The sequence below is a fragment of the Centrocercus urophasianus genome, unplaced genomic scaffold (genome assembly GCF_019232065.1).
Source record: "Centrocercus urophasianus isolate 14NV4802_14NV808 unplaced genomic scaffold, USGS_Curo_1.0 seq_18, whole genome shotgun sequence".
NCBI classification, from domain to species: Eukaryota; Metazoa; Chordata; class Aves; order Galliformes; family Phasianidae; genus Centrocercus; species Centrocercus urophasianus.
The window spans coordinates 26,800,957-26,814,023 of NW_024884733.1; the positions used below are offsets into that span (position 1 = coordinate 26,800,957).

Genomic DNA, 13,067 nt, shown 5'->3' on the forward strand with positions numbered 1-13,067 from the left:
ATTCCTGATGTTTTGGTTCACTTGCAGGGCAGGGGGATGTTTTCACCAACTTCTTAATCAGTTACAAAAGAAGCCCAGAAAATCCTGGGCATTTAAAAAAAAAAAAAAAAAAAAAAAAAACTTTCTATGGGAAATGTAATATGTGTCATTGAATAGATTATATTGGAGATGCAGGGAGGGAGGGGATGATTACAGGCATGGAAAATAGGTGTCCTCAATCTTTTTGATTTTCAATTAAAAACCCAATTGCAGTCTGCACCATAAAAGTCTTCAAGCATTTGTTTTTATACTCAGGTGGAGTTAGGATTGTATTCCCACTCTTTCCTGAAATTTTTGCTGATGAGACAGTGCAGAAGTGTTTTGAGAATCGCAGGCGTCCCTTTGTACTTGAGGGTTTCTTACTCTGCTTTACGAGCATCCTTTCCTCAATTAAACTGACAATGGCTATTTAAAAGAGTTGATTTTGGCCAGATTCCAAAATATAGATCTTAACACAGCACCGGTTCCCAGAGGTCTCGTTAATTACACAAGTTTGTAACAGCATCTAAAGGATCTGCAGTTAGTCACTTTTTCCCTCTTTTTAAGATTTGCATCTCATGCTTCGTAGCCTTCTACAGGAACAAATTCAAGATGTTTAACGTGCTCACCCAGTCTGACAGCCAAACCAGTTGCCCAAGCACTGCATGGGCTTCATGTGCTGAAACAGCTCTGTTCAGGTGTTTGCTCTGACCCAGTGTCCACTGGCATTTCTGACCACAGTCATACAGCACTGTGTTAGCTTCCATACTCCTGTGGCAAATGCAGGCTGCAGTCATCTCACAGAGACTTGCTTTTTGTAGGAGTCTCTATGCCCTACTTCCCAAAATAGAATGGGTTTTGTGTCCTTTGAATTTTTGGTTCACATGTTTAACGTTCATCCATTTAAAGATGCAAAATAAAACCATTTGATTTTGCATTTGGAGTAGGAGGACCAGTTTATATTGGAAAGTTCTTCTGCAGTAAGAATTCTATGATTCAGCAAACTCAGTGTTTTGTCCATGCTCAATTAACTGCCTTTAATCTGTGCTGGTGCTTCAGTGCTGGTATAATAAGCAGATCAAATACAGTTTGAGTGCTTGAATCAAAGTGAACGCCACTGATTTCAGGCCATTATCCCACTGTGTTCAATTCTGTGACTGTGTGTATACCTTTTTTTCTTAAAAGAAAGCTGTCTTATGCTGTGATGAAAAATCTTTTCGGAGTAAAGTACTGTAGAATTTTGCCTACTTAAATACAATCTGTTAACAGTCCTGAGTTGTTCCCCCACACTGCAGGGATTTGTCCCCTTGTCACTGCTTTCTGATTGGAGTTTCTCAGGGAGGTCCACCAACCTGTCTGTTTCCCCCTCCTTCCACTTCTAGGTGTAGTTGTGAAGGCAAATCCCTTGTTATTTATGGTGATGTGCAAAGGAAAGACCTCTGCTCTGAGGATCACAGAAAGGAAAGGTTTGGAAAGAGGGACCTTCAAGGTCATCCAGTGCCAACCTCCTTGCTACAGGCAGGGACACCTCCTACTAGACCAGACCACTCAGAGCCCCATCCAGCCTGGCCTTGGATGGCTGAGGTGAGGGCTGCATGACAGCCATCGCTGCCACTTGGTCACTGAACCAAGATGATGCACAGTGCAAACATCTTGCCTTGACCCAGCTGAAGGGACAATTCTGTGCATCTTCAGTCTTCAACTCTTCTCCGAAGAGATGATTCCTGGAGGAAAACAAAGGCAAGAAATCATGGGACCCCAGACTGATTTCTGTTTTCTTTCTGGAACAAGTAGGATGTGGGTGATCTAGGTTTTCATTAACTTACATGTCTGTGTGCACACAGCTGTCACAACCAGAGGGAGTCCTGATGCTGCTGGACAAGCATCATTCCCCTCACTTGCTCTTCAGATCTCTTCTAACTAAGAAGTCTTAATGCGAAGTTGTTGGGTTTTTTGGGTTGTTTTTTGTGCTTTGTTTTGGTTTTGTTTTTCCCAGTTCTAGGCATTCTTTGTAGTGTGAACAGCATTCACAGCATTCAAGCTTTTGTGAAATGATCTTTTTAACAGCTGACAAGCTATGGAGCTGAAGTTAGTTGGGGAGGAGGATATCTCCCTTTGTTTGGGTGTCAGGGACTCACCTGGACTTCTGTTAGCCGGCAGCTTCAGGAACCATCAGAGAAGAGTTCAGTTCTTCCCAGCCTGCTCAGCTGGATTGCCCTTTGGAGTGCATCTGGCTTGGGGTTGGTTTTGTTTAACATTGACTATAGAGGAAGTGTGGACGATATCTCGAATGAGATGCTCAGCTTCAGACAGGAGATGAATGCCATTCAGTGTGCTGAACAAGTATTTTAGCACCCTGTGGCAGTGAGCTACACCATCACAAACCAAGATAAACACGAGTCATTCCAGTAGAAAAAAAAGAGTTCTCAAATGAAGGTGGGGAACCTGTATGCAACAATTACAAGTATGTTCATCCTCTGAGCAAATTAACCTGAATTTGGCTGAGGCTCTGGCTGCAGGTTATTGTCTTTAGAAGGAAAGCTTTCAGCAGAGGTGCGGTCTGGTGGAGCAAAACTTGAGTTCTGTTGGGCAGTGAGGATGGACAGGGAACGCTCAGGGGTTCCTCTTAGACTTGGAAGGAAAAGAAATGCAGTGCGATTCGGCAGTTTGAGCAAGTAAATCTGTAAGTGCAGGAGCTCTGTAACCTTTACAGGGCCTTTGCTACTCATGCCCTGCTTTGATCTTGCTGCCAAAAGGTTGTTTTTGCAATGAAGAAAGCCACGCATTTCTGTGTTTATGGTGTGGGCTCTCAGCCTCCAGCCAGGTCTCCTCATTGTCACTCAGAGGCTCATCCTCAGAGGTTACAAGCAATGGAAGCACGCTGAATTCTGTCCCCCTTTGCTTTATGCAGAGTTGGTGAAATACAAACAGCTGCAGGGAGGGCTGCTGCCTGGTGCTTTGCACAAACCAGGGTAAGGGGTGGATGAGAGCAGGGGATGTTTATTGTTTCTGCGGATAACGGAGGGGAGCGCCTGAGCAGCAGCTCTTGGCAAATATATCAAATGTTCTTTTTGCAGTTACTGTAATTTGAATGTGATGTTCAGACGTCTGAGCTGTCTGCTCCAGCATCAAAAGGGAGCGATCGCTGCTTTTTGTTGTAAATAAATTCATGTTTTAGTTGAGGACACTCAGGGAAGTGGAGAGCAGAAAGAGCAGTTTATTATTAGCTGCGTCACTTTAAAATACGTTCACTCTTTGATTCAGCTTTGAAGCATTCTCCTTTGAAGCAGCATTAAAGTATTTAAATATGAAGGAGCCCTAGCAGGGGGAGATTACAAGTTGAAACATTTTGTAACCTCGTGGTTTTTTTATTATTATTATTATTATTATTATTATTATTGCTTTTTTTTTTTTTTTTCCTCCAGAGGAACAGTGGCTGTAAGGGGTTTTGTTATTGCTTGGCGGCCATCCGCTTAAAGCTGCAAAAAAATGTTATCCCAGCAATGAGGGGGAGAAGAAAAATACCAAAAAATGTTGTGTGTATATACAAAATAGAAACTACTTTGTATTAATTACATGCTCCTTTGTCATGCAGATTGTTAAACTTATGTCTAATAATTCCTAGAATGGTACTTCTCATGCAAGTTTATAGTTATTTCCAAGTTTGCTGCTTATTACAAGTTGCATAGCCCATGTTGGATGCTAGGGAAGTGCTGGTTTCCCCAGTTTGTGCTCCAAATAAAGTGTTGTCAGAAAATTTTGTGCAGTTCAATAATTGCTTGGTCTCACCTTACATTTGCTGATTTATTCTTTTGGCTTAGAACAGCGATATCATTAGATTGGTGTCACTGAAACATAAGAGAAAGCAAAATGTCCTTGCCTAATGTGCTTTACGGAGTAAAGTGAACTTGGAGATTCTGAAAGGCTTATGAAATTTGAGGGCTTCATTCTGTGTGTTGCTCAGCTTTCTGCATGGCCCTGTGCACGTGTGTGTGTGCACCCTGGGCTGGTTTTGCTCACGGTGCAGCCTTCGAGCAGGGCCAGGAGGAGAGCTGGGAGCCCATTCAGAAGCAGCTGAGCAACACAGAGCGGATCCCTTTGAATTGTGTGGCTGGTTGGTTGAAGATAAGTAAATTAATTCACTAACGTTTGCCTGTAGGATTTATCATGTCAAATGCCTGTGATTGAATTTCCCATATGCTGCTCTGCTGAGAGCTATTGATTTATAGCATTGACTTGCAGTAATCAGAACGTACGAGCTTCGTGAATTTAACTCTTGAGAGATAAAATGACACTTCTGTTTTTTTTCAGGTATTTCTATAAAGCATTTTTAAGCACATGCTGGTTGAACATTAGCAAGGCAGAATGGTCTTGAATAAGAAAGGATTTTGAAAGTTAGAGTAATCAGATGTTGTCCTGACAATGCAGAAGATGCCATAAGTAATAAGCATCTTTGGAAATCAATGCTCTCTTTCACAAGGGAAGTTCTTTTGGCTAAAAGCTTGTCTGACTTTTTGTGTTGAGTCTTTTAGAAAAGACCACAGCAAGTATGGACAAAAAAAAAAAAAAGAGAAAGCAGTCTATTTTTGCAGGTTTAATGTTTCAGCAGTGTGAATGTTGGTCAGCCTAAACAAGTAGTTAACAAGTAAAGACATTATTAGAAGAGGCTAACAGAGCATTAGCACACCTATTGATATTTTGGGGCCATAAATTCCAGCTGCATCCTCTGATAATCCACATTAAATTAGATTTCCAAAGACTGCAGTGTCAGGATCTCTCAGCTGAAACTTCTGCAGTCCCAAGAAGGAATGAAATCTATGTGCTAGCAAAGAACACAAGCAAAAATGAAATGCTCCTCTAGACTCTGACTTCCAATAAGAAGCAATTCTTATGCAAGTAGTAATGTTTCCTTAATGAGCAAAAACAACTCAAAGGAAACATTTGGCCATTGTGATTTACCTTGTAATAAGTTGGTTGTTTGCTTGTTTGTTGTACAGAAATGAAGATGCAGTCAATCAGATGGCTGTTACTCCTTTCCCATTGCCTAGCAGCACCCACCCTTCTATTGAGGTAAGGTTCATGGGTTGGGACTTGTTCTGTTGCTGTTTTTCATTTGGGGGATTGATGTTATTGTTTTAATCTGGGGTTGCTTAATTAGATAGATTAATCATCATTACCAGCTCATTATAAATTCAAGCACCTTGTCTAATTATACCCTGGATCATAAAATGCATTGGGTAGGAATCTGACCTACTGGGTGTGCTTTCCCCATCTCTTTTTTTATTGTTCTTATCATTACTGAGAGAGCCAGGGTGCAGTAATGACGTCTGTTAATCAGGTTATTGCTGTGCAGGAGGAGATGTGTCTGAATGAAAACTTTGCTGTCTCCTGTCCTGCTTCTTTCTGCAGACTAGAGCAGCAGTCCTTGGCCTGGAGCATGGATATCTTTTTACAGAATATAAATATTTTGGCAGGGGAAACCTCACACTTTTTCTGTTCTGTTTCTCTGCAAATATTCTGCATGCTGCACTAAAAATGAAGTAGGGGTAAGCAACAGCAATGGTGAAGAGTTCACTGCATACAGGGCTCCAGTCCGAGAGCATCTTGAGCCAATCCCAGCAGAATGGGGTGCATTGGTCCACAGTTCTATCCTGTGCCCCAGCACTGCTGTCGCTCCTTCCTGACCAATTTTTTCTGCTGTAGAAGCAGATGGGCTGGTTGAGCAGAGAGCTTCCATGCTCTGATGTAGCGTGCAATCTTCCAGAGTAGAAACTGCCTTGTCCTGGTAATGTTAGCAGTGTTTTTCTTTACTGTTCTTGCTGTCTCGGCCCCTGATTGCTCCCTTGTGCATCATGAATCCCTGCAGTGTCACCCCATTGTTATCATTTTGACATCTCAATACAGTGTAACTAAATTTTATAGATAAAGCATATGTTTAGCCTTACTGTTGCTTTTTAATTCTATTTCTATTTGCACTAATAATGGAAAAGATGCTTTATAATTCAATTGGGGTTTGCCTTGTGTCGACAGATGCAGGTGCACTAAACTCCTGGTACTTCAGTGGGCATTACTGTGACCCTGCAGCACCAGGCCACGCTCAGCAGAGCTGGATGCTTTTCCTGGTACCACCCTTGCTATTGCTTTCTGGATTGTATGAGCACCAATGGCTGCTTCCATAGAGACACAGAGCTGCACTGCACTGGGAGAGAGCTGCTCGGGTTTTGTTTGGATCTGAGTCATTTTGGGGCAGTGCTTTGGCTTTTCTTTCCCCATCAAAGCAAAATGCTCCAGGTGCAGCTGGTGGATTGCAAATTACTCTACAATTAACAGCGCCCGAGTTCATTCCATTTTTGTTGACTCCTTAATACCTGCATTTGTTCCAAGCTTTGTTCAATATTTGTGTCTTTGGGATGGACCACAAAGCTTTGTTTAGTCACATGCTGTTCTGTGGCCGAAAGACTGTAATTAGACTCTCCCAGCATGCGGAAGCAAAAAAAGCTCAGTCTTATGTGCAGTGTTTGCCTTTCAAGGTGGATGTGTGGGCTGAGCTTCGTGCATTTCTGGCAAGCTCTTACTATATGCGTTTCACAAGTAAATGTGGTGTTTTACTTCCAGTTTGGCATTTTTTATTCAATGAAATACATGTACCCCAAAGACACTCTTGTTGCGTAGAATTTGACAGTGCTTTCTTTTGTCAGCTGTTTGTGTCTTAAGAAAGCTTGACTGTGCTTTTGTATCTTGAAATGCAGAGTAAATATTTATCATGGTAGTACATATGCTGAACGTGAATCTAAGCAGATCATCTTAAATAGCAGAACTAATGTTAGATGTATCAGGGAGCCATAGGTACCACATACTGCTCTTCATCTTTTCTCTGTCATTCTAATATGGAAATGCATATTAATATGCATTCTAATATGGAAAATGCAGAATAGTAAATAAGTCTTAAAATAAACCTTCCTTCATTGCATGAAAGACGGGATAAGACTGCATGGTGGTGTAGTGCTGTGGGCATACTCCCAAAAGCAAAGTACATTATTTGTTCCTCTCAAAGATCAGTTTTCAAAATGTTTCATCCATCAGTAATCCATTCAGTTGGTGGTACAAGATGTTGTGCTGCAGTCCTGAAGGGGGTGGAGGTCTCTTTAGAAAGAGAGAAACCTGTTACACCTTGGATGCAGTGCATGTGTGCAGCATGTGTTCACAGCCTTCTATAATTTAAAGGGAGTTTATAAACATGAGGGAAAATGACTTTTTATGTGGCTAGATAGTGATAGGACAAGGGGGAATGGTTTTAAACTAAAGGACAGGAGATTTAGATTGGATGTCAGGGGCATGTTTTTGACTGAGAGAGTGGTGATGTGGTGGAACAGCTGTCCAGAGGTTGTGGATGCTCCATCCCTGGAGGCGTTCAAGGCCAGGTTGGATGGGGCCCTGGACAACCTGCTCTACTAGCTGATTTAGCAGCTGCCAGCCCTGCCTGTGGCAGGGGTCGGTACTTGATGATCCTTGAGGTGCCTTCCAACCCAAGCCATTCTATGATTTTTTGAAAGCCAGAGGCTATGCAGAAGGAGCTTCAGGAGCACATCTTGGGCCTAACCACATCAGTATTCTCCCCATTAATTTCACTCATTCGTTCTCCATCAGCTGTCTCTGAATGCTCTTCTCAGTATTCTCTCAGTGATGCGCAGAAGTAATTGAATCCCGAGGAGACATTTGCTCTTCAGTTGGAGGACAGTGCTCCAGGCTGAAGCCTGCTGAGCATGGTGGCCACGTGCCCTGAGTCAAAGGGCTTTGGCCTTGGTGATTCCTCCAGGGCAGAGCACTCGGTCCTGATGCTAGGCTCAACAGGCAGGAAAGAACAGTGGGATTTCTTCAGCACATTGAGCATGTGGGGAACTCGTCCCCTCTCCAATGGTCTGCAGGAAGCTTCCAGTTTGATCTGGCCTTGAATGTTGACCCAGATCTGCTGCTGGGTGCTGCTATCAGACTATCGTTGTACTTGGGGCTGGCTGAGTGCAGACTGAGGTCTGTCTTTCAAAACTTGTGTCACTTATTTGTCTCCTGACATTAGGATGCTTTAATTGTGGATTTTTTTTTAATTTTTTTAATTTATTAACATTGACTTTTTTTACTTCAGCTGTTATGGGGGTTTGTAGCTCTGTTTAAGGACTGCTTTTCATTCCTTTCTACCAGGATCACAGCTGCACTGAAACCCCAAGCAGTGAAGAAGACCCAAGCTTGGACGTTGTCATGAAAAGCCTGTCTGATGAGGAGCCTAGCAAAGCTGTAAGCGACTTAAATCAATACTCAGTAACAATCACAGCTTAGAATTGTTTCGGGTTTTTTATCTGCCTTTGGTTGGAGTGTGACAGCACACTTTTGTAGAATAATATCCAATATGTGTAAGAGCACAGTCAAATCTTTTGCTTTACATACATAGCTTTCCTTGTGTGTTTTCATGAGCTGTGACTTCAGTATAATTTGTTAAAATATTGAGCTAAGTATTTGTAAGTAGTGTTCTGGCTGTCTCTGGAGCTCTTTCTCTGCTAGGGGATTTGGTTTCCACTATTGCTATCCCCGTGTGACAAACATCAGAAGAAATATACGCTCTGTAAATCATTTTCTTATTTATATTCATAGCTTCATAAATTCTAAGGCCAAAATGGCTGTTATCATAATCTGGTCTTGCCTCCTGAATAACATAGTTATAGAGTTACTATCAGTAATTTGTGCATCGAGCCCATAACTTCTGATTTAATGTGTTACTGTCAGTATGCACCGTAATAAATACTGAATTTCTCATTGATACAGATAGGTTTTTGTTGCTGTTGTTTAGTATGTCAGGATTGTGCATTATGAGAAACGTGAAAGTCCTTCAGGGTTCAATTTTAATCTCTTCTTTGAACTCTGTGTTGAAAGTTTAAAATGGAAAACTACGTGCTGAGAAGTGACTAACTGAGAGGTACATACAATGTGCTGAGACAATCTATTCCCAGCAGTCCACTCACTCTTTTTGCAAGGAGAGCATTCTCTGAGACTTGCTTTATGTGCACACTTTGTATGTGCAGTCCTTCAGTATGGAAAACTGACACTTGTTTTCCTTATTTTTTTTCCCTAATTTCTTCTGGCTCCATCATGTTCTGATGTGGTGAACAGATTTATAGTGTCCTATAACAAGTAAATATTTCAGTATCAAAATTAACCAACTTTAAAATGAATTTGTTCATGTTCCTAACAAATTGCAGATAAATTGAATTATTTATGTAAATATTTCTTAGCTTTGTTCAGAGGTCCTCATTTGGGCTGAGATGTAATAAATGAATCAAGAGTTTTCTTGTGTTCATTTGTAGGTGCAACTCACTTGCTTTTATTGCTGCTCTTAGTCGACTTGGCAAAAAGAAATGATGGGTTATGGACTAAGTGGAAAAAAAGATGCAAAATAAGTTTTCTTATGAAGAGATCTTTTTTTTTTAATGTGGGATATGTACTCTTCATGTAGGATATGGTACTGTGCAGTTTTTTGAAAGATAATGGAGGAAACATGAATTTAGTGCAAAAACTAAAAGTGGAAAAAAGTGCAGCAACCCAAGATAGGCAAGGAGGTAAGATGCCACTGGGACAGCAGGAGGCACAGAAAATATTGGCAGCTTCTTTTCAGGCTTGATATGAAGCAAGAAAGGATAGAAATCACAGGCCCAGCTGGGAAGGAACCTGCCCCAGGTCACTGGCAAGACCAGGAGTGCCAGTCTTGGTGCTGCTGTGTAGCTCTGCCTCTGTTCCATGGCACTTTGCTTAGATGTGATGTATTGATTTTTATATATATATATTTTTTTCCATTTAATAAATAGATACCAAAACTTAAGGACTGGGAGGTAGATCTAGACAAGTGTTTGAATGTCTGTGAATGAGACTGCTCAGTACCTTGTGGCTTCAGTTGGGCCAACCCTTAATTTGAGAGCATAAATGGATGAAAAATACTGGAGACAAGCTTCTGAATGTCAGATTTTACAATTACATGGCAAATGTTTCTAGAAAGCCTATCTTATTTTCATAAATGCTGAAAAATTTAGTTGTCATCAGACTCATCAGACCAGCAGGATATGGGTTCGGAGTCATAGTGGCATTAAGACTTCAACACTGCAATTGCACCACGAGATTTTGAGGTGTTTTGAGGAAGGCAGATTTCTGTTGCAATCTTCTAGTGGCTGTTGAGGCAAAAGAAAACAGTGCCTTGTTTTTCATGGCGTGATGGCTGCTACTGGAGCTAATGCTGCTTCACCATTGTTATTGAATTTCTCAGTCTTATGTCAGGATAAATCAGGAATGTAAAAGTCAACATGTGAGATCAAGTTCACTGAGTAAACAGAAAGTATGTGCTTATCAGCAGATCTTCTGCAAGTGCATGCAGTGCAGAGCACAGACAGGATGTCTCACCAAGCGACAGCAGCAATAAAAAAAGTATTCCTGTCATCCTGTGCAGCTGATAAATTTGTCAGCCTCTCCCGAGATACTTTTTGTTGTCACTTCATCACTTTATACTTATTAAAGTTATGTAATGGACATTGTTGTGGACTTGGATGATAAGAAGGGGAAAGAAAACAACTTTGTATCTGAACTGGAGCCAGTGGAAGCGTTAGGCAAAGATTGCACGCTTATTAGCTGCTGTTTGAGGTGTCCTGATAGCAGGCCGTGGTGCTCTGCACACTGTTGCCATCCTACTTTCTGTACGGTGGTGCTGGGGGGAATCAATAGATTCTCAAAACCTCTAGCTTTATGAAGGTGAAAGTGGCTTGAACAGCTGTTGCATGTGCTCTGAAACACCTCATGTCCTGGCAGCGCGTGCGTCACTCGCCGGCGGGATAATCATACTGAGCTTCACTAGGGGGGGTGGATTCACTTTGCTTAAAGATCTGAACTTGGAACAGCAATCTGTCCTTGAGACAAACAGGAAAGGTGTTCTTAAAGCACTAACAAAGAGGAGGAGCTTTGTAAGAATGCTTCTGAATGTAGCTGGGAAAATGAATCCCATTAAACCGGCTGGGTCGCAGGCTTGTGGCAATTGCTGAGTGTGCAATGCAGTGTTGGAGTGGCTGTAAATTTCTTCATTTTGTCCGGATGCCTCCAGCATAGTCTGAGCTTCAGTGGAGAGGATTAGAGGGTTTTAAAGGTGAAGTTTCACATTTTAGTTGTGTATCAGAATGGAAAAGGGAAGTATGGAATTATTTTGTATTGCTCATTAAAGCAATCTCTCATAAAGCGGCGAAGCAACCTTCCCACTTCTCTCCCAGTACTCCTGATAACATGAGATTCAGATCACTCTTTCTCACTTTTTTTATTATCCCTTTGGGTAACAGTTTCTGTTGTATGAGCACAGCAAGAAAAAAAATCAGGAGTCAAGCCTATGGGGCTTGGCATGAATAAATGTAATATGGCAACAGGAAATAAGGCCAGTATTTCCAAGCTTGGTAACCTAACATTTGATTTATTTTATGTATGAATTGTCATCTTAATTAGAAATTCTTTTGAGCTGCAGAATATCTCTTTTGAATTTGGTATTCAGCTTTTCAGAAAATGTGCTTATCGGTGCTTTTAACGTGAGGTAAGATAAACAAATCTAATGCTGTGATCAAAGTGGCCCAGGCTTGGCATAGAAATAACAAAGGGAGGGCACTGTAACTATCTGGAGACACTTGGAGAAGAAAAAATGTTCCTTAGTGTATTGCAAAAGCATGGAAAGAAATTAGGATACAAGTGGTGCCTGTGATTGTGCCATTGTTTGAGACATTCCTGATGAGGCTGCTTTATGCATTGTAAGCAGTTGCTTTATTTAAGTACAAGCAGTATGTTCAGTTCTACTGAGAAGCAATTAAAAAAAAAAGAGAGAACAGATGACTTTGAATTCCTTTCAGCTATAGACACGGTATGGTCTATACCTGTGTGTTTCCATATCACATGGGAATGGCTGATCCCATCACTCCACAGGTGTGTTTCCATCCTTTCTAGTTTCACGTTTTTCGGGAGCAATAGAAACAATGCAGGATAATCCCTTCCCAGAAAATCCACTCCAAAAATGTTATGCATTTTTAGTAATTCTTGTTAATCTCTGTATTCATAGTAATTTCTAGTAATTCTTAATTCTTTTCTAAGTAACTTTTCTAACTTCTGGACTTCAGCAGTGTGCACTAGAAGTGTACTTCCAGTGATGATGAAATGTCACTGTGTTGAACCAGAATAGCCATTTCTTTGGAAAATATTGTATTTAAGATAATATTACATTTTCAATTACACCTCACTTTCTGTTTTGACTTTTTAGGATGTGAAGTATAAAGCTGACAAACCGGTGTTGGTGGATCAGTTGGAAGTAGAGGAGCAGCTCCCAGAAAATGTAGGTGTATTTATGTTAGAGAGCTGGATTTAGCCATGGATTGTGTGATTTAGGGGGGACGAGGGGTAACTGGAGAAATACAAGAATAATTTTTGAGAGAGATGGGACTTTAAAAATGATTTCCTTCTCCTTCAGTACATCGAATAGTCAGACAGGCTAATGTCAGGAATGTTCTTTGTTCAAACAAACAAAGCAGTTACTTGGCATGAGAGGCACCACTGAGGAGGGTGAAGTTCTGTTCACACAAGCTTCCTACACAAGCACTGCTGGAAGCGCAGTTATCCAGTCTTTCTGATTTGTCATTTATTTTTAAATTGAATGTTTTCAGTTCATCACCTATGCTTATTATATGTTTCCTGTCTGTTGACTTGGTAGATGTAGTAGGTTGTGCTAATCAGGGAGACAACTGGTCCTTAGCGCTTTTTTCTGTTTGATAACTGATTTCTTGTGCTTCCACTGTGCTTCACTTTTAGGTCCTTAAACAGATGAAACAATCCAAATCTTCAGCAAAAGTATCAGCCAACTTGCAGGAGATATCCCTGGTGTCAGCACCTACTTATCTCTCTCCAGACACAGAAATCACAAACCGCAGTACGAAATACTATTTTTTTTTCAGTGATATTGTATGCATTTAATACCTAATCCAAGATTTTGAAGGTGT

The 13,067-nt window shown here is 41.1% G+C and overlaps 1 protein-coding gene across 10 annotated transcripts in view; it reads left to right on the forward strand.

Moving 5' to 3' along the window:
• The window catches only part of PATJ (PATJ crumbs cell polarity complex component), a 142,109-nt gene that overhangs the window by 96,036 nt on the left and 33,006 nt on the right, over positions 1 to 13,067 (forward strand). For all 10 annotated transcript variants that reach the window (XM_042820129.1, XM_042820127.1, XM_042820130.1 and 7 more), the window contains 4 exons: positions 5,016 to 5,088; positions 8,215 to 8,307; positions 12,335 to 12,406; positions 12,880 to 12,997. In XM_042820129.1, coding sequence (XP_042676063.1) covers positions 5,016 to 5,088; positions 8,215 to 8,307; positions 12,335 to 12,406; positions 12,880 to 12,997 — 356 coding nt within the window. The remainder of the gene's footprint in view (positions 1 to 5,015; positions 5,089 to 8,214; positions 8,308 to 12,334; positions 12,407 to 12,879; positions 12,998 to 13,067) is intronic.